This window comes from Emys orbicularis, chromosome 4 (assembly GCF_028017835.1).
Source record: "Emys orbicularis isolate rEmyOrb1 chromosome 4, rEmyOrb1.hap1, whole genome shotgun sequence".
Classification (NCBI taxonomy): Eukaryota; Metazoa; Chordata; order Testudines; family Emydidae; genus Emys; species Emys orbicularis.
Window position 1 is genome coordinate 14,219,128 of NC_088686.1, and position 20,347 is coordinate 14,239,474.

Sequence of the window (20,347 nt, forward strand, 5' to 3'; positions counted from 1 at the left end):
TTTGTTGGTGAGAGATACCGAAAGAAGAGCTCCACAGAACTGTGGTATCTCTCACCAACAGAAGTTGGTCCAATAAAAGATATTACCTCACCCACCTTGTCTCTCCAATATCCTGGGACAAACGTAGCTACAACAACATTGTATAAATAGATTTCTATCATTTTAAAAAGTTGAACTTCATTCACTGCCAATTTTTCATTTATAATTTCGGCTGCGCTAGTCTGCAAAATGTAAATACCACAGGACAATACTGCTTTTCAATAGCTTCATGGTTTAAGCACCAATCTTGCAAATACTTGCATCCGTGCTTACCATTATTCACATGAGTAGCCTCATTGGCTTCAGTAGGACTACTTGTGATTAAAGTTCAGCATCTATGTAAGTGTTTGCAGAATAGGGCCCTTAACAGTTGGAAAATCATTTGAATCAATATTTAGTACTTTTTTCTGCAGGGCGTGGTTGACGGCAGTACTGTACAAGTATTTTATTAAAGTTGTGCTTATTTTGCTCACTTGTATTCTAAAAGTTTACATAGTGAGAAATAAACACATTTTTCATTTGCACATGAGAAATGTCACTTACACTACTTCCTCTTAATGATTGGCCCTTAGGCCTACTGTAGGGAACTGTCATTTATGGAAATGCACATTTGACACTAGCAATATTTTTAGTTGTCTAAGTTGGGTTTTTTTGATTTTTCTTTATAACTGGCTTCAGATATCTTAAATGTTCCTATTTAAGCATTTAATATACCTACAACTAATGTAACCTTTCCCTCCAAACAATATTAACATTTAAGCAGGATGGAAACAGGTTTTATAAATCTCAATAATAAATCTCCCATGTTGTTAGTTTTGCAAATAATTTCAGCATTCAGCAAGACGGGAGTCATCAACTATAGGCTCATTGTAAACATCAATCATGAAGGAAAAAGTTAACAAAGTATATTTAAAAGCTTGTTTGTACTGAATGATACTCAACATGCAGACTTGTTGAACAGTGTTATTTGCAAATGCTACAGTTTTTTATTTAATGGTATGATGGAAGAAAGTGTTCTAATTTCACATGATTAGCAAAATATTTTAAATTTATTTTAAATTTAATTTAATTTTTATTTTAATTATTTTAAATAATTATGAACTGCTTTGATATGGACGTGGAATAAAATCAGAGTGTGTATTATTCATTGGATACAGGATATTGTCTCAACTGTTTTGTTTTTTTTCTCCCGAACAGGGAAGTCGAGACAACATGAGTGTGATTTTGATCTGTTTTCCAAATGCACCAAAGGTATTGCCAGAGGCGGTGAAGAGAGAGGCAGAGTTGGACAAGTACCTGGAAAGCAGAGTAGAAGGTGGATCATTTAAAAAAAAATAAGTAGCTTTGTTTCTAAGCAATCCCCCAAACAACTAAACTCTTATCACATGTAGGTTTTTTTTATTAAACCTTGAAGTGCCATTGGACATTTAGGCTCTCTGCACTTGGAGCTAGGAGGTGTGATTCCTAGCTTGCATAGATGTACTTGTACTAGCTCTCATTGAGTTAGTGCTCTAAAAATAGTAGTATAGCCCTGGTAGCATGGGCTGCATTGGACAGTGGCACAGGCTAGGTATGCAAAGTACAAACGCTCCTGGACCCTGAGAGACATAGGCAGGATGGATAGCCTTTGCTGCTGCTCACCGCTGCCCTTGCCACTGTGGCAACATTACTATTTTTTGAGCGAACACGAGTGTGTCTACATGAGTTGGGAATCACACCTCTAGCTCCAGGTGTAGATGTAGCCTATATATACATCTCTGAAAAAGGCACTCCTGTATTCTGTTGGATGTATGCTGTATGTCATGACAAAATGCTACTAAAACAGAAACTGCAGAAGCTTATGGCCCAGGAGATTCTATTTAGGATGGCAGAGGAAAGTAATCTACTTGTATTCAAAGTTCTTGATGAGTCCATTGGCGTCACTAACTTCAGACCAGTAAATTCTGATTCCTGGCATGTGCATTTGAATGAAATCTGGCAGCATATTTTTGAAGATGGTAATTTGAGGGCCATTTTTCTGTAAAGCTATGTTCAATTACATGGCCCTAATAAGTATATTGTATGATGATTTAAGGGTCACAGCAATGTTACTGTTAACATAATAGCACTTGCTAATATGATTATATTTAAGAGTAAAAGCCTATCAACATTTCTGTTATAGCTAAACCTTAAACATTCATACTGAACTGAAGCTGGGCATATAATGTACCATCCTGCCAGTAACTTTTTAAAAAGCAAATTATATTTACATTTGTGGGTTTTTTTTTTTTTTTTTTTTAATTTTAAAAGGGAAAGAGAAGTGGAACCATTTCAGGCACTTTGTGCCATATAGCTAAAAATGTGTTGACTTAAAACATAATTTAATATTTTTGTAATCTGGACTGTAGTGCCTTTGGGTATTAAAAACTGAAGCAGAGATTGGGGTTTAAGAAGCAGCTACCCCTGATGTCCTCAGATTTCCTAAATATCTAAAACACTTACTGTACACATGCAGTTTAGTACATAGATGAAATTAATATTTTCCAAATGGAATCATATTGAGAATCTAGATTTTAATTATTCAGTTATTATGAATAATATATCATGTTACTAATATCCAGGGTAAGAGTCCCTAATAACATGCATTGGCATGATATGCACAGCTCTTAGGGTTTGTCATATCAGTGATTGATGAATTATATAAATGCCTCATTAACTTTTTCCCTTTTAACTGTTGTTAAAAATCTTGGAGATTGGAGATTTGACTTAACTTGAATATACCGTGGTCATAGAGTTAAGGTTGCATCTCCGTTAACTGACCCCATTGGCCTATGTGTATTACAGTAGATGGAATGGGAACATCACGTCCAGATATTGCTGAATGAAGATCCTAAGTATTAGAACTGCATAAGGTTATGGTGTAGGGCAGTGGTTCTCAAAGCCAGTCCGCCACTTGTTCAGGGAAAGCCCCTGGCGGGCTCGGCCAGTTTGTTTACCTGCCGCGTCCGCAGGTTTGTCCGATCGTGGCTCCCACTGGCCGCGGTTCGCTGTTCCAGGCCAATGGGGGCTGCGGGAAGCGGCGCAGGCCGAGGGATGTGCTGGCCGCCGCTTCCCACAGCCCCCATTGGCCTGGAGCGGTGAACCGCAGCCAGTGGGAGCCGCGATTGGCCAAACCTGCGGATGCGGCAGGTAAACAGCCCGGCCCGCCAGGGGCTTTCCCTGAACAAGCGGCGGACCAGCTTTGAGAACCACTGGTGTAGGGAACAAGGCATTTGTTTGGTTGCTGAGTTTCTTGCATTTTTAGAAATAACACATTTCAGGGACAAGTGAAACTTCATATTTGTCTGTGTGAGTGGGGGAAATTTACATGATATAAAGCACTTTAATCCTAATTCAGTGGACACATTTAGAAAAATATATTGCTGCTACCCTGTTAGAGTCCACACTTTGTTTTAAAGTTATTTTTCTTTGACTTAAACATCTTTTCCCTTTGATAATGCACACAGAAATAGTATTTACACTTTTTATTATAAGCAAAAAATGCAACTTTATAGCAGTTTATAACATTACATAGTTTCTGAATTTACAGCCCTCTCACTACCATGAGTGAAATTTTTGGGACTATATGTGAGAAAGGGAAACTCAAGCCACAATGTCACTTTATTACATTAAACTTAACCATATTTATGCAATTAAAATAAGATTGTTTCATGCTGGAAACTTAATATACAGTATTGTCTACTGAGGTGGGACTAATATGGCCATTGCTGAAACTTTCAACACTGTGCTGAGTAATCTTACTACTGTTATCTTGAAATGCCTTAGTAATAATGCAGTGTTTAAAATTTTAAAAGCTACAATTTCAATTGAAGAAATTGGTAAATGTAAAGAAATTCTGAAAGTGGTTTTTACCAGTATGTAATGTCTAATGTAGAAAATTAAAATCCAATAAAATGGAAATTTTGTGAATGAGCACTGCAATACATAGCAGTTATATAACAAAATAGGCAGTTTGACCAGCAAACAGTCCAAGTAATGAGGTTAGATTATATTTTAATATACATTTTCTTGTTGATCAGTTACATAAAAGCATTTTTCATCCCATAATGTGCAGTAAAATCTTATTTTAATATCTTCGTATTAAAGTTTGTTGTACTTAATGCTGTAAAGAAGGCCATGTATTGATGGCCATCTTGAGCAACAAAAGGGAATAAAAAAACCTGGCTGATACAGGTTTCTATTCTTCCCTCTTACACCAGACTATCCTTCACTCCTTTAACCTACGTTCTTGCATCAATGTTGGACACTTCTGTGGCTCACATTTAGAGCTGAAAATGTCTAACAGGAGGTGAAGTATGAGTGGCAAAACATCTTCGTGCCATCCCTTTCCAATAAATCAGTGTTGCTTCTAAAAGGTTTTGAAGACTCGCTGGCTGGAAAAGATTAATCAATCATTCCCAGATGTATTGCTCTAGTTGCACTATTACTCCAGTTCCTGAGCTGGTTTGACTCTTATTTTTTTTTTAAATTAATATTCCTTAAGCTCTTTGCCCCATTCTTTAAAACAAATTTTGTAGCATATACATACTTAACACGGTAACAAATCTGGTTATTAGATACATGTAATCCACGGAATTAACTGAAATGGATAATTTGAAATTAACTGGCCATTTTCCAGCAAAATCTGAAATGGTCGATTTTTAAGAATTTTATATGAAATTTCCATTCAAAACAGGAAATAAGTAGATACATTTTGAATTCTTTATTTTTAGTGCAAGTACATTTTTTCCACTGTCTTAAATGGTGAAAACATTTAGAAGGTTTAAAGTAGGTTAAAGAGAAAGGGATGCAAGATGCATTGAAACAAAAGATAATTTAATAATTATTTAAAAAAAAAAAAAGAAGCAATGGATTGGTTCCATTTGTTGTCATCAGTGTTATTTCAGACTGTATCTATAGTTCTCTCCAAGTATAAATGTATTCATTTAGTGGTGACTGTATGTTAAATGTACTGCAGCTTTAGGTTGTGAAACTGTGTAGTTTAGGAAAACTATAAATCCCTTTATTTTTGTACAGCAGAACTTTAGCTTTAGAATGATGTAGAATATACTAGATGTTGAAGATTACACAATAAAGGAACTTGGCGAACCAAATCTGAGATCTTTGCTTTTTATTCAGATTTAAGAGTGTTAGAATTCTTTTTACTAAATGCTAGATGGTAAAATATGAAGTTTGGCCATAGTTCTTGAGAAAGTGGCACATTTGAGTTTTGAGATGTTTGCCTAATGTCTAATGTCACATGTTGGATTTCTTTCCTACTTAAAATGTAGAACTAAACAGCTAATACTTTTTACTGCAAATTTTGACATTTGGTTATTCTACTGCAAGTAAGGGCATGCCAGTGTTCCAGTGTCAATTACTTGCATAGAATCTGGCTGCAAATTGGGCTAAAACTTTTTGCATAGAAGGTTGCAGCCCAGAAAACCCATTCCGTGCACACAAATCAGTTCATGAATTTGAACTATTTTTTTTATTTAAAAGGAAAGTATACTGGTTTTAGACACTTTAGTCTGCCGTTAACTCACCAATATGAGTTTAAAATGGTATTTCGTACATCTTGATTATTTTTTTCAGTATTTGGGATAAAAAGATAAATTGTCAAAATATTTAAATTGGAAGTGGGTTCTTGATGTGTTCAAATTACTTTTTTCAAATAAATTTTGGAAAGATTTTACTACATAAAGAATATTTAACTGTGCATGCGCATTATTGTACACATGCCATGACATCCACTTGGAGATCAACAACTCCAAGCTGATTATTTAATAAAATATCCTTCTTAAATAATGTCTTTGAAGGAATTTCTAGTGCATTGAGAAATTTATATACATTTAAATGTCATGGGATAGTAGACAATTCTCATTTACCTTGTAAAAAAATTTTTAACGGATTTCACAAAACTGGAAGAAGTCTGATTTCCTCCTCCCCCCCTTCCCCCCCCGCCCCCTGAAAGGTAATAACTAACTTAAATTCAGCTGCATATGTGAGTGTTCCACACCTCAGAAGATGAGGCTTAAGAAATTTAGTTATCTGCAACTTTATTCTTAGCACACTTTGCTGTGGCTACTGTAGAGATTCTTTTGCTTACATGATGAAGAGGTGGATTGGGTTTGTTGTATGTAAAATCACCTGCTGTTGAAATATCCCTTTGGTGAGTTAAGGACGGAGTTGTATCTTAACTCTGACATTCTTGGCTCTTGTCAGTTTATGCATAATGACTTTTTATGTTTTTATGTTAATTTGCAATCTGGTATAACTATATAAAGCATATTATAAACAAAACACCTAACTTCTTGTTTCTTCAAAATATTATATTTTCTACCATGGCAATAACCTTTTAACATTCATTCATATAAAAAAATTGACATTAAAACCCGGCTTTTTCACAGGATGTTTCATTGGCAAAATACAATAATTATGTTCTAGTGAAGCCTATTTAGAACTACCTAGTTTGTTTACTTGTTAAGATACCCTTTGTTATGTAATATACTAATCAAAATGATTACAGTTTTGGAAGTATAGAACTATGTGAAGAACAGATTGTAGTTGGTATTTTTTTTTTTTTGTGTGTGTCAAATATCCAATAGCTTTTTACAGGTACACTGGCTTTTTTGTTATGGCACCAAAGATTACAGACAGTGTCCAACATGGTAAATGCTGTCTTTTAAAATGTTAAACTGCTTTTTGATAAAACTGAGTGTTTCAATCTTTTCAAGTTAAATTTGGACTGCACTTACAAAAAAAGTACTTCTGATTCCCAGAGATCATAAAGAAGCAGGGTGAAGGAGTACCAGACTTAGTCCACGTGATGCGTACGTTAGCAACTGAGAGCATCCCAAACCTCCCGCCAGGGGGTGAATTGGCAAGCAAGTGAGTCTACGTTAGTGTAAATGTGCTTTTGGTCTAAATTAACAGAGACTTTTTGTAAGGCCACTCTTAAAAATAAATAAATTGAAATAAGGTTTATGGGGAACAAAAGGGCATAATCTATTCTCAACTAATCTCGTTCACATTTTGATCTGTTTTAAGTTTGGAAAAAAATCCATGCACAAGACCGTGGTTGACTGTGGATGATAGTTTCTAAAATTAAAAATATGTGAATGTCAAACTATAGTTGTAGAAAGAATGGACTGCTTTTAAGGGTGGCCTCCTCTGTTAATTGTAGCTTTAAAATGTTTACTGCTTTTATTTTTTAAGATGTAAGGGAAATGTAATGCATATAATGGCTCATTTTGAAAAGTAGTTTATGTACTTAGTTAACAAACAGCGATTACTCGGTGCATTTAATGCTTCACTTGGCAGCTTTCTTTGCTTTTGCTTTTTTGTTAAATGTATACCTCTTTTTTTAGAATTATAAATAAGCTGTTTAGCTAATTATCCCTTTAAAGGAAATTACTGCCTCACCCTGGCTAAGCAGGGGATTGAATTTAAAACTTTATACACATTCATTTTGATTGTTGTCTTAAAGAAATAGTCTGAAACAGAGTTACTAGTTTTATACATTAGCATTAAACCATCAAAGAATTCAAATCTCAAGCTCCTCTGTCCAGTAAATCAAGCAATTTTCGTATAGATTGCTCACGAACTAATATTTTTCTATTTAAAATGTATTTATATGAATACATTATAAATTATCTATTTCAAATTTTATCATTTTCATAGTGTGTTGTTTGCTTCAGCATGATAGCTTTCTTTTAGCTCTTTGTGATAAACTATCTGTGATGTCAGAGTTATGACTTCCAGTGAGCAATAAACAGCTAGACTCCAGAGCAAATGAACTTCTAAAGAAACAAAAACCTTGTTTTCATGCTAATGTTTCAGTGTTTAAAAAAACAACAACGGAGCAGCCAGGATGAGATGTCAGAGCGGTATCTATTTTTAGAATATATTTAATTTTCTTTGAAGCATCATTGAGTCTGAGTTATTGTTAACACATTTGGCAAATCTAAATATTGCAACATTAAATTGGAATGTGTATCATTCTTTTGACTCCTCTTTCTAGCTCTGTTTTTTTTCTTCTATTGGGCTTGTGAGCAAATCTCTCCTGCTGCACCTGACTTAAGAGTATTTTTATGGTGCTAGTGAAAGTGGTGAAAACAGACACCTTTTCATGGGAGACTGTTACCTGCGTTGCAGCAGAACTACATCATCCTGAGATGTTAGATCTGTTCTGTTTGTTATTAATCTGTTTATAGGACACAGTATATGTTGCCCAATTGCACTATCTGGTTGATTTAAATAACCTAGACTGCAACTAATTTTAAGTGTTGAGATTAAAAATTGACTTATTTTACTCCCATCCCATGTTGGTGTTTCTAACTTCAGGATTCTCTTGTGCGTGTTTGCGTGTGATAATTTTGCAAACCAATTGTTATGGCTCATTGGTTTTGTTTTAAAGAAATATCTGCAATACCTGAAATCAACTGTGTAACTGAGAATACACTGATTTGTTTACTCTGAGATGCAGGCTTTTAGCTAGTTAGTGAACAAATGCAATAGCAGCTTAGGCCCAGATTCAAGAAACCATTCCCTGTTCAGGGACAGCACTTAAAGAATAAAAACAACGAGGAGTCCTTGTGGCACCTTAGAGACTAAGAAATTTATTTAGGCATAAACTTTCGTGGGCTATAACCCACTTCATCAGGCGCATGGAGTGAAAAATACAGTAGGCAGGTATAAATATACAGCACATGAAAAGATGGGAGTTGCCTTACCATCAATTCTTGATGTCTGACCCAGGAACCAATCCCTACAACAAACTCTGTTGCCAACTCTGTCTGCATATCTATTCAAGGGACACCCATCATAGGACCTAACCACATCAGCCACACCATCAGGGGCTCATTCACCTGCATATCTACCAATGTGATCTATGCAGTCATGTGCCAACAATGCCCCTCTGCCATGTACATTGGCCAAACCGGACAGTCTCTACGCAAAAAAATAAATGGACACAAATCAGACATCAAGAATTGTAACATTCAAAAACCAGTAGGAGAGCACTTCAGTCTCCCTGGACACTCAATAACAGACTTAAAAGTGGCCATTCTTCAACAGAAAAACAGACTTCAACGAGAAACTGCAGAGCTGGAATTAATTTGCAAACTTGACACCAAATTAGGCCTGAATAAAGATTGGGCGTGGCTGGGTCACTATAAAAGTAATTTTCCCTCTGTTGATACTCACTCTTTCTTGTCAACTGTTGAGAATGGGCCACATCCACACTGATTGAATTGGCCTCGTTAGCACTAACCCCCCCCACTTGGTAAAGCAACTCCCATCGTTTCATGTGCTGTATATTTTTACCTGCCTACTGTATTTTTCACTCCATGCATCTGATGAAGTGGGTTATAGCCCATAAAAGCTTATGCCCAAATAAATTTGTTAGTCTCTAAGGTGCCAGAAGGACTTCTCGTTGTTTTTGCTGATACAGACTAACACAGCTACTCCTCTGAAACCTTTAACTTTTAAATGTGTGCTTAATTAAGTTACTGAACTGGGCCTTAATGTAACTCAAAGGGATGCTGTCAATTTGAAAATCACATTTATCTGACAATTGTCTACTTGTAACACCTGAGATAATTATGTCTGAAAGATTAGAGAGGAGTCTGTTTTTCAGTTTGTGCATGGAATATCACTTTCTGATAGTCAGCTTTGCTGTTTTCCTTGTTTATCTGGGACAGCAAGGGGGTAGGGGAAGGAAAAGACACTTTAAAAAAAAAATGTTATGGTAAACCCACACATTTTTCAAGGGAAATCAAGGACAGTGGTAGTACCTGAAACTACTTCTAAAACTTTTTTTATAAAAATTTACTAGATGTCAAAATGATGGGGTTCTGAAAAAGTCCTTGGTGGTGTTTGGTTTGTTGTACTGTCATGTTGTGTTAAAGGAAATAATTTTCTTAATTATTTTAATTATAAAACACTTTTTTAGAATGTGAGTAATTTAGAATATTTTACTGATTAAATTTCAGGTTTCTGACATGATTGCATAGCTAGCTGCTTTCTCTCTGAGAATCTTTTCACAGAGAGAGCATTATTATTGGGATGTTTTTATCATGCTGAAGTTAATTATTAAAATTGGAAGCAAAAAGTTTGGTTTAAAAAGCTAAGGCTGAAATTTTTTCAGTGGAGTCCAGCAATACCTTCAAACAGTATTACTTTCTCTTCAAAAATTGTCCACCTTTTGGAACTCTAGACATTAGGATGTCTGGAAATGAGCAGGTAATAGATCCAGATCGTTACTCGTGGCCAAATAATCAATCCCTACCTTGTTTATGCTGCCCACAAGTTACTAGGTGATTCTTGGAAGTGGTTGTGCTGATTAGGATCTTCCTCATTCCCTTGTCTCTTTTGCTGTTCTCTGCCTATCATGGAATCTCCCTGCTTATTCCTCACCCGAAGTCCCTCATTCCAAAACTTAGATACACCAGCCCAGCCCACACCCTTGCTAGCATGCTACCAACATGGCCCCTCTAGGATACTGACCCCTTTACATTTTCCTGTATTTCCTACACTATCCCTGAACATATGCCTGGAGTCAGTAATAGGTCAGTTTATATTTATAAGTATTGGGGGGGAAAAAATTAAAACAGCTCATTATGAGTGTAGCCCAGTCTGCAATCATGACTAACAGAAAGACAAGGGGGAGGATGACATTCTGCCACTTTAAGGCATGAACATGTGTGCAGAGCACTTCTCCACCTGACCCTATTATATAGAATAAGAAACGAGGCATTCTTCAGCTTTGTCCCCCATCCCCCACTCACCCCCTCCCCAAAAAACCCCTATCATCCAGGAGAAAAGTCTTTAAAATCTCTTAATTGTACTAGACCTTCATTTTCTCAGTTATATCTTCTTCTTTCCCTTAGCATTCCACTGTTTTTTAGTATTGTTGCTCTAACGAACCCCTTGTTAATCTCTTCCCCTACAGTTGGGTAAGCAGGGATCACAAGCTATTTTTTTGTTTTATTATATATTTTTGTAATTAATCCTCTACTCCTCATCCACCCCCAAAGTGCAACCAGCAAGGCACAAAAAAGGGGAGGGGAGGAGTACCAAAGCCAAGCTGTTTTGTGAGAGATTATAAAAATTAAAAGTTCAGACATGAATAAAAGGTAAATGTTCAACACACTATAAACTCGTGCTGATTTTTACCAAATTCCCCAGGAATATATCTCTGTTGCAGGGTGAGATATACTATACAAAATTTGTTTTAAGTTGAGATTGGTTTCTTTTGGAGGATAATTGTAAAAGGGAGTTGAAAATCGGGCATGTAATGGGAAGCTGCTACTGCTCTATTAAAAAAAAAGAAATAACCTAACAAGTTTTATAATGGAAACTAACTTAAACCAAACCAAGAATGCAGAGCTTTCATTAAGGGGCACACTAAAAATTGTATTCAGAAAACACAAATACAGTTCTCTCTTGTGAAAAATATTATCTTTGTACATCAATGGTGTGTTATTTACTGCCACCATATCCTGCAAGCACACAAATGCATATTGTTTATACTGCTCATCACTCTGTAACCTCCTTGTCTTATTACTTCAGAGACAAAATGTGGGCATGCCCCTGTCAGTATATCAGGAGCAGACATTTGCATATGAGACTTTTCAATTAGACTATGTAATTTTCCATTTTGTTGGCAAAATCCTTAGGAGTGTTAACCTTTTTAAACTCTCTCTTCCTGAATCCAAAAGAGAGCACTGCATAAATTATATGGAAACATGGCAGCTTTATTTGCAAAAAACTGAAGTTCTATACATTTTGAATCTTTTTACCATTTTTAAGGTTTTGCATTTTAGTACGTCATGACTGAATTTAGGAAATGTCTGACTTCATTTAAAAAAATCCTTAATATTTTGTTTTCTGCTTTGGTTTAGACGGAGTGTGATTGAAGCTGTTTATAACAGACTGAACCCCTATAGAAATGATGATGCTGTAAGTACTTTCATTCTCCCATCATTTCCGTCCTACCCTTTGAAATCTTTCAACCTGTTTGTGCAGACCCTACTACAGCTCTTTGAAGGGGGAGGGATTTTTTCCAAAAGTGCTTTCTGTAGACTGTGCCCTGTGAGTTCTCTTCCTCCCCTCCCCCCTTTCCCTCATCTGAACCTTCAGAACTCTCATTTGTTCTTATCCTCTATCAGTTCAAGACTTGAAAGTCTGATTGTATTCTGTCTCCTCATTTCCCCACATCTGGTGCCAGATCCCACCACTAGTAGCAGATATTGTCTTGTTTTGAGATATCTAATTTTATTTGGTTAATCCCTGATACCACAGAGATAGTGGGAAATCTGGGTTAAAATATTTTTCATTTTGTGAAATTTTAATTCCCTGAATTACAGGCAAAAGTGTTCTTATTGTAACTTTCTGCTGGATACTTAGTAGTTTAATAGTTGCTATGATTAGCATATTTACGATTCTAGTTCAGTTAACATAATTTTCTGATCATTGGATTATATTATGCTGTAACTTCCCTAATATATTTTTCACAGTGAAAATTCAATAAAAACAATTATAAAATGGGAACAGTAAGTCCATTTAAAACTGAACCACTTTGTGGAAACATCTTTAAATTCTTGGGAGTACTGTGTCTCAGAAAGAAAGCAGTTACTTTTTAATGTCTCTGGCATCTAATACCGTTAATATGATTTTTTTAATTAACAAAAAATTATATAAGTAAAATGCAGTTTGCAAATGTTTTGGCGTAACAGAAGCTGCACAGTTGGTCTTAAGCTTTATTTGCTACAGTTTACAACGAGCCTCTTCTATTCTTGTCTCCTCTCATTTCTAAGAAATTGACCCATATCTATAAGTAAAATGGAATTATCCCTGCATAGGGATGATATGCAGTCATTCATTGTATAACTCTTCTGCAAATGTACAGTACTCAAATCTAAGTGTCATTGGTAGTCAGAGTACAGGAATTTGCATAGTATGTAGTCAGTAAGTAAATTTCTGCACTTTGACTTGATGCTGACTTAATTTTTTTATCCATGTGCTCTGACAAACATGGCCACCTCAGATTCTCACCCTGCCTATCCTAGTCCTTTCTAGCTTCTGCCTTCTACTACTTGTAGTCCCATAGGAAGGCTTAGACATTACTCTTACAAATCATAATTTTTTAAAAGTAAATAATTCATTTTAATTCTCATGACCAATATTCTCTTTCCGGTCCTGCAAAGAGAGAGAATCCTATTAAATTCTACTTAATAGCTGAATAAGGAGTACAGGGCTGCACATCAGCTCCACCAATCTAAAGTAGTGAGAGATGGCATTGCTCAGACATACTTTAAACAGCAGCCTCTTTCCTCTTAAAGTGATGCCTCTGACTGTGTAAACACAATCTTGCTGACAACTTCTGCTCAGTAAAACTGATGGGCAGTCCAGTATTCCTCATTCAACTTTTTTTCTGTTAAATTCTTTGTGCAGAGGGGAAAGAGGATGAAAAAATAAGTATGAGGAGGGAAAGAGGAGAGCTGATTAAGCATAATTTATTATAAGGACATTCCAAGACACACAACACTATGTTAAAATGGAGTTACGGCTGATAGTTTAATAACTTGAAGATAAGTGTCTTACAGGGATGTTGTAATTATCCAAGAACCAAGTATTGCAAATTCAGATAATTCAGAGTTAAGGTTATACTTAAAACAAATCTAAACATATTAAAATATAGAAATGTACAATTAAGACACCCAAGCAACCTTAACTCTTCCCTGTAGTGATACCATATGGCCATTTTAGGGTTTATGGTTCCAGATTAAACTGATTTTTAATGATAGTTTTTGCAATATTTTCCCCTCATGTCATTACAAGAGGAGAATTTAGGTTGCTTTGGGTGCCATGTGTATTTTCCATATCTTAACATGTTTAAATTTCTTTTAAATTTAATCTTAACTCTCAATAAATTACTTATGGTGTGACTTGGATTCTAAGCCTTCCTTACAGCAAGAGGGTTGAGAATAGGGGTCTGGTTTTCGACCGGAACACCCGGTCGAAAAGGGACCCTGGCGGCTCCGGTCAGCACTGCTGACCGTGCCGTTAAAAGTCCAATTGGTAGTGCAGTGGGGCTAAGGCAGGCTCCCTGGCTCCGTGCGGCTCCTGGAAGCAACCAGCATGTCCCTGCAGCCCTTAGGTGCCGGTGAGATCAGGGAATCTCCACACGCTGCCCCTGCCCCGAGCGCCGGCTCCACAGCTCCCAATGGCTGGGAATTCCGGCCAATGGGAGCTGCAGAGGTGGTGCCTGCAGGTACAGGCACCGCGCAGAGCATCCTGGCCGCCCCTTTGCCTAGGAGTCAGACATGCTGGCTGCTTCCAGGAGCTGCGTGGAGCCAGGGCAGGCAGGGAGCCTGCCTTAGCCCTGCTGTGTCACTGACTGGGAGCCGCCTGAGGTAAGTGCCACCCGGCTGGAGCCTGAACCCCCACTCGCACCCCTGCCCCAGGTCAGAACCCCTTGGGCCCTACACCCCCTCCCAAACCCCAACCCCATCCCTGAGCCCCCTCCTGCATACAAACTCCCTCCCAGAGCCCACACCCCAACCCCCTGCACCAGCCCAGTGCCCGCTTCTGCACTTCAAACCCCTCCTAATCCCTGGTCCCACCCCAGAGCCCACACCCCAACCTCTTGTCCCAGCCCAGAGCCCGCTCCCACACTCCAAACCCCTTGGCCCCAGCCCGGAGCCCTCTTCTTAACCCTGAACCCCTTATACCCAGCCCGGAGCCCACACCCCCAGCTGGAGCCCTCACCTCTTCTGCACCCCCACCCCTGCCCCAGCCCAGAGGCCCCTTCTGCCCCCTCACTCCTCATTTCTGGCCCAGCCCCAGCCGGAGCCCTCACCCCTGCCCCAGCCCAGTGAAAGTGAGTGAGGGTGTGTGTGTGTGGGGGGGTCTCGGGGAAGGGGTGGGGCAAGGGTGTTTAGTTTTGTGCAATTAGAAAGTTGGCTACCCTAGTTGAGAAGGCAGTCAGAGTAGGTAGAACGTAATTAAGAATAACTGGAAACATGCTCCCTGTGAACTTAGCACACCTGCAAGAAATTGTCCAAATAGATACATTTAGTATACTGTCTTTTTTAGGTTCTACTGGTAATGTTTTTGAATGTGCTGGTTTTGATGTTAACAATTATTTAGAGCAGCTTTAAACGTTTAGAAAACAAAGTATTACACTTGAGACCAGGTGTTAAAAAACTGCTTTAGTGCTAGCTAATATTTACTGAATTAAAATAGTTTAATGAATATACATTTTTGCATGTTGTTAGGAATAGTGTTTTACAAGTATCTAGTATGAAACCCTTCATTAAAGGGAAAAAAGACTCCTACAATTATCCATATTTTTACCCTTTTCAGTCTGGATTATCCAGAAACCGCTGTAATTTTGGGCACTCCAGACTTTAAAGGGTTCCTTCTTTTTTCTCTATTAAGGACTCTGCATCAACTGATGATATGTGGTAAAACTGCCCATCTAGCTGTGGAGTTTACATTCATCCTCCAGTTGAAAGTGCGGCCCAACCTCAGTGACCCTTCTTAACGTCCATCCTCAACCTTATTTAAAGAAGGGATTATGATGTGTTGGTGAGAGTGACTACACCAGAAAACTACAGCAGTACGACATCTAGCCCAGGAACTGATGTTTTTTTTGTAAAACAGACTTCTGTAAACGTGATTTCAAACCATAATTCATGTTGTAAATCAGACTCCAGCAATTTATGTTGTATGATTTTGTTTTTGTAAAGTGCAATTGTCCTTGTACAAAATGCTCATATTTAATTATGAACTGCTTTAAATCACTATAAAGGTTAGAAGAAATGTTTGGCTTGTTGTGTGATGCAACAAATATATAGCCCTTTAAATTTATGTTGTGGTTTTGGATTGCAAGGAGCAGCAGCCTAGCCAGCTAGATGCTCAAGAGGTGCACAAAACTGTAAGATTATTTTTTATTTTATATAAAGCAGAACATTCGGGCAATTTATCCCAACTGTAGTGTATGAATTTGCTTGGCAGTGGGGAAAAATAACTAACATACTGCTCGTTCTCCAACAAACCTATCTTTTTATGTTTTCTGTTGCTATTTACTATGGTCCCAGTCCTGCTGCCACTTGAAATCAACAAGAGTTTCGGCTGTGACTTCAATGGAAGCAGGATCATGCTGTATAATACAGTGCAATCATAAGTATACCAATTTTGAGGTTAGAATGCCTTGATTCTTTGCACCTCTTTTTTACAAACCCTTACCTGAAATTACTAATCAGTTGAGCAAGAGGGAGCAACTTTCTACATACAGTAGGAGTCTGCAGCATTTTTACTATCCTGATTGGCTGAGTCTGCTGCTGTTCCAAGTAAAATATTCTGAATTCCATTTTATCAATAAAGCTTGATTTAAAAAACAAGAAATTTAATCATATATGTGTAATTCCTCTTTTTTTCCTGCCTTTTGAAATTCTGTGCCATTGTAAATGAGATTTCACATGTGGAAAAATATTTTTAAATAATTGGTAGCCCATTTTTAAAATGGGAAGAACTTTGACTGTTGCCCAAGGCATAGAAAGACACTGGAGGATGTAGTGGGTTTAATCTGTTACTCTATTTTACATGGATTTATTTCAGGCTTTTTGTTTTTCACTGAGATGAGCATCAGTTTGAATTTGCCTACTGTTTAATGAAAATACATTTGTCAAAGCCTGACAATCTTAACATTTTATGGTATGTGTGTTTTTAATTGACCCACTTATTTAGAATGAGAAACTAGTGGTTAAACAGTATTTGTGATTTGAAATATAGCATGTTGACAATATGTAACTGTTGGTCATTAAAATTAAATTCTAATTTAAAAATTTTAAGGGTAATAAACATAAACTAAATTGACTTAAGCTTAACTTTCTCCCATTGAACATACAAAAAGTAAGTTTTCAAATCAGTCGTGTTTGCAAAACTACTGTTTTGTGCACCTTGTATTCTTGTCTTCTTAGGTTGAGGATATTGTGTTTGTTATTAATATAGTAGTTTACTTTAATCATTCAATAGGCAGAGTCCCCAAAAGGAAAATCAGTAAAATAGAAGTAGCTTGTAACACTTACCACAACTAAACAAAAAATCAAAACTTGGTGTAAAATTACTTTTTGATAGGAAAATGTAGTACAATGCGTTTTGCTATATTTGTCTTTTCCCTAACTTTGAAATATACATATTTGTATATATAGCCTTAAAACTAATGCAGAGTTAGGGAACTTTGAACAGTGAAAAAGTAACTTATAGTGTCTCAGAATTAAGTATAGTATATACCAGCAAAATCTTTCTTTTATCCCTCTTGTTTATGTGGGGTGCTTAAACGTAACTTCATTGTATTCAGTTTGTAATCTGTTCAAGCATGAATGAAGAAACCATAAGCACTATTTGTATTTATAAATTTATAGCAATTTTTGGTTAAAGAACCAATTCCTTACCGACCTACAAATAAATGCTTAAAATGTCTAATTTTGTTGTAGAGTGCAAAACTATAATAATGTCATAAGTTATAGCTTCGCAAGCACCTAATTAACAAATGTATTTAATACTACACGGTATACTAGTACAGAAAGCTAAACTTATTTTTAGGATTAGGCAGATAAAGTTCTGTTCTTTACTTTTCTACATAGACTAAAGTTTAGTTCTGGAAACTGCAAAACCTTGAACTGGACTGTGGAAACTTTGAGACCTAAAATCTTAAAAAATCACAAGCAAAATTGTGGTGGAAAGCCATACTTCAAATATAATCACTTAAAGTGTGTCATAATGACATACTGTGTACTAAAAGCATTTTCATCTGAGAGGCCCTTCCTAAAAATATAAACATAATTCTTCTGCTATTGCTACCAGTGCTGTAACTAGGTTTGGAGGTAAAGGAGGAATGTCTATTGCAATCCTTCCTTTTTCTGCCTTACGTTCAGCACTTTTGTGTGGTCAGAGCACTGAGGCTATTATATGTGCATAAACACTGCCATTCTAGGTACAGATTTTGATTACAAAAATACATGTATTAAGTACATAAAAACATTATTGCAAAGGACTAGCTGGTCTTTTCATGAATCTGCAAAAAAAAAAAAATCTTAAAAAGGCACTTTTGCACCTTTGTGCATTTCCTTTTTGCACCAGTTAAACTTTTTTTTTAATGCTAAAAACGTTAGCACCTCAGGGGCAAGGCAGCAGAATTTTTGAAGTATTGTGTGCTATTTATTTCCCTCGGGAAAAGATTCCTGTGTGACAAAAATGCAAACAATGTGCTGTTCAAAAATGTATTTTGAATAGATGTTCAAATAGGATGGTCCCAATTTGCTTGTTTTTAAAAAGAAATGACATTTTGTAAAGCTATTTTGCTTCATATGCCATGCAAGTTTCTGTGTTTTTCTTTATATTTGACAGCTTCACTGGTTTCAGTTTCTGTGAATATTGTTATAGTCAGATTAAATGTTTCACTGATCATTTTGGGAAAATATTGTACTGCTTTATAGATAACACCGTTTCAAATAATCTTAAACTACTCTCATTAATTCAGCTTTGGGGAGGTATTTTATTCAAGGTAGAATTTTTAAAATGTATTAACTTTTAAAACCAGTGTCACTTACTAAATGCAATTGCATTTTTAATACATGGGGCATTAGGTTTGCAATTTACAGTGCATGGGAGACCCCTGCATTCATACAGAATCCTGAAAAGTCTTGTCCTGCATTGTAAATTGCAAATCTAGGTCCTTTATAGTTGGCTTGCTGTGGTGCTAGTCCGTCAGTAGCACTATAGAGAGCTTGTCACTTTGCCATCGTTCAATTTCATCCTTCGGCAGAAGTCAGAATCAGAGAAAAGAATTTCATCTGCATGTCTTTATAGTGTGCTGAATTGGGGTAATCCCAGGACAGTTGACCATTGCAGCAAGATGTCTGAAGAATATTAACCAGTAGTTCAGTAACTACAACACTCTCTTGATGATTATTTTTCTAACCTACAGCACTTGTTAACATCTTGTAGTTATGGATATTGACTGACTTTTGAACATCAACACTATCTATTGCAAAGTTAATGCATCCTCAATTGCATAGGTTAAAATATGAATAAAAAAGTTACTGGCCCTTTTGCTCAGTCCAAGAATTTGAAAATTCATTAGGTAATTCAACAAACTGAAATAAGGAATATAGCATTTATTGCAATTGTTATTTTCCTTCTGCTAGTGCCATCTTAACTAAACTAAACTTTTGACTGTTAATTATGAATAGGATGGACAACAAGGCAACATTTTGGCAAAACACTGCTGTTAATCATTTAAAAAAAATATTTTAGGACTAACTCCTTTCACAGCTCCTTGTAAGGGAGTGTAAAGGTCATTGCTTGAATATTTCCTTATGGAATTGATTTAAAATATAAGCATTTTGCTTTAGTATTAAACATTCATTTTTTGTTAAACAGCTATCGAATAGAAGTTTCTTTAGCCTTACACGGGAGTGTCACACTGAAAAAAATCAGATTATTTTGCTTCTGATAGCTCTGTACAAACATGAAGGCATAATTCCTCTCCTGACGGGCTGACAAGATGGCTGCCACCATCTTGCAACTCAGAAGTATCAATTGTAATTGAACTTTATTCCCAAATATATCAGCATTCATTCATGCTGACAAATGCTTCATACCTTAAGAATCTTTAGACGAACATGTTTTTTTCAAATTAGATAACGCTATGTTCAAATAGTTTGATATGTTTGAATACTCTGAATTGGTGTGAAAGTTTAAACCTTTAATTTAGAGCATGATGTACAATAGGCAGCTGAGTATTATAAAACTTTTTACTATAAATATTTGCTGATGAGTTTCTTCATGGGAATTAGAAACTGGCAGCACGTTGTTTACTATATGTTGGTAAAGAGACCTGCAGTTGACAAATTTAGTGTAATGGAGTGGTCCAATTTGCTGCCAGGCTTCACTTCATTAGATGTGAAAATGATGTTTTTAGCCCCTCGTAGCTCCTTGTTAGTGTCCAAAAGTACATGTTCATAAACTGTTGTTTGGTCTTTATACTGTTGGCTCAAATTAGGTCACTTTTGATTAGATGGACTCTCAACACTTCAAAAATAAATTGGTGTTGTGAGAAATGCTCATACCGTGTGAATTTTCTGAATGCTGTGCTGAGCAAAATGAAGGCCATCTCTTATGTGAACTGCAAAGCCAACATGGAAATTGAGTGAAGCTTAGAAGTATGTGCTGAGCAGATTACGGAAGAATTCAACTCAGAAATCAGACCTTGCAA

At 36.5% G+C, this 20,347-nt stretch overlaps 1 protein-coding gene across 2 annotated transcripts in view; it reads left to right on the top strand.

Moving 5' to 3' along the window:
* Nucleotides 1-17,553, top strand: part of PPM1A (protein phosphatase, Mg2+/Mn2+ dependent 1A) — a 48,689-nt gene extending 31,136 nt beyond the window's left edge. Inside the window, exons 3-6 of one of the 2 annotated variants that reach the window (XM_065402363.1) lie at nt 1,237-1,354; nt 6,840-6,948; nt 11,964-12,021; nt 15,505-17,553. In XM_065402363.1, the coding sequence (XP_065258435.1) occupies nt 1,237-1,354; nt 6,840-6,948; nt 11,964-12,021; nt 15,505-15,534 (315 nt within the window). In that variant the 3' untranslated portion in view covers nt 15,535-17,553. Of the gene's footprint in view, nt 1-1,236; nt 1,355-4,277; nt 5,109-6,839; nt 6,949-11,963; nt 12,022-15,504 lie in introns of those variants that run through there. The other variant, XM_065402362.1, reaches the window with a different exon arrangement.
* Nucleotides 17,554-20,347: the final 2,794 nt, after the last annotated feature.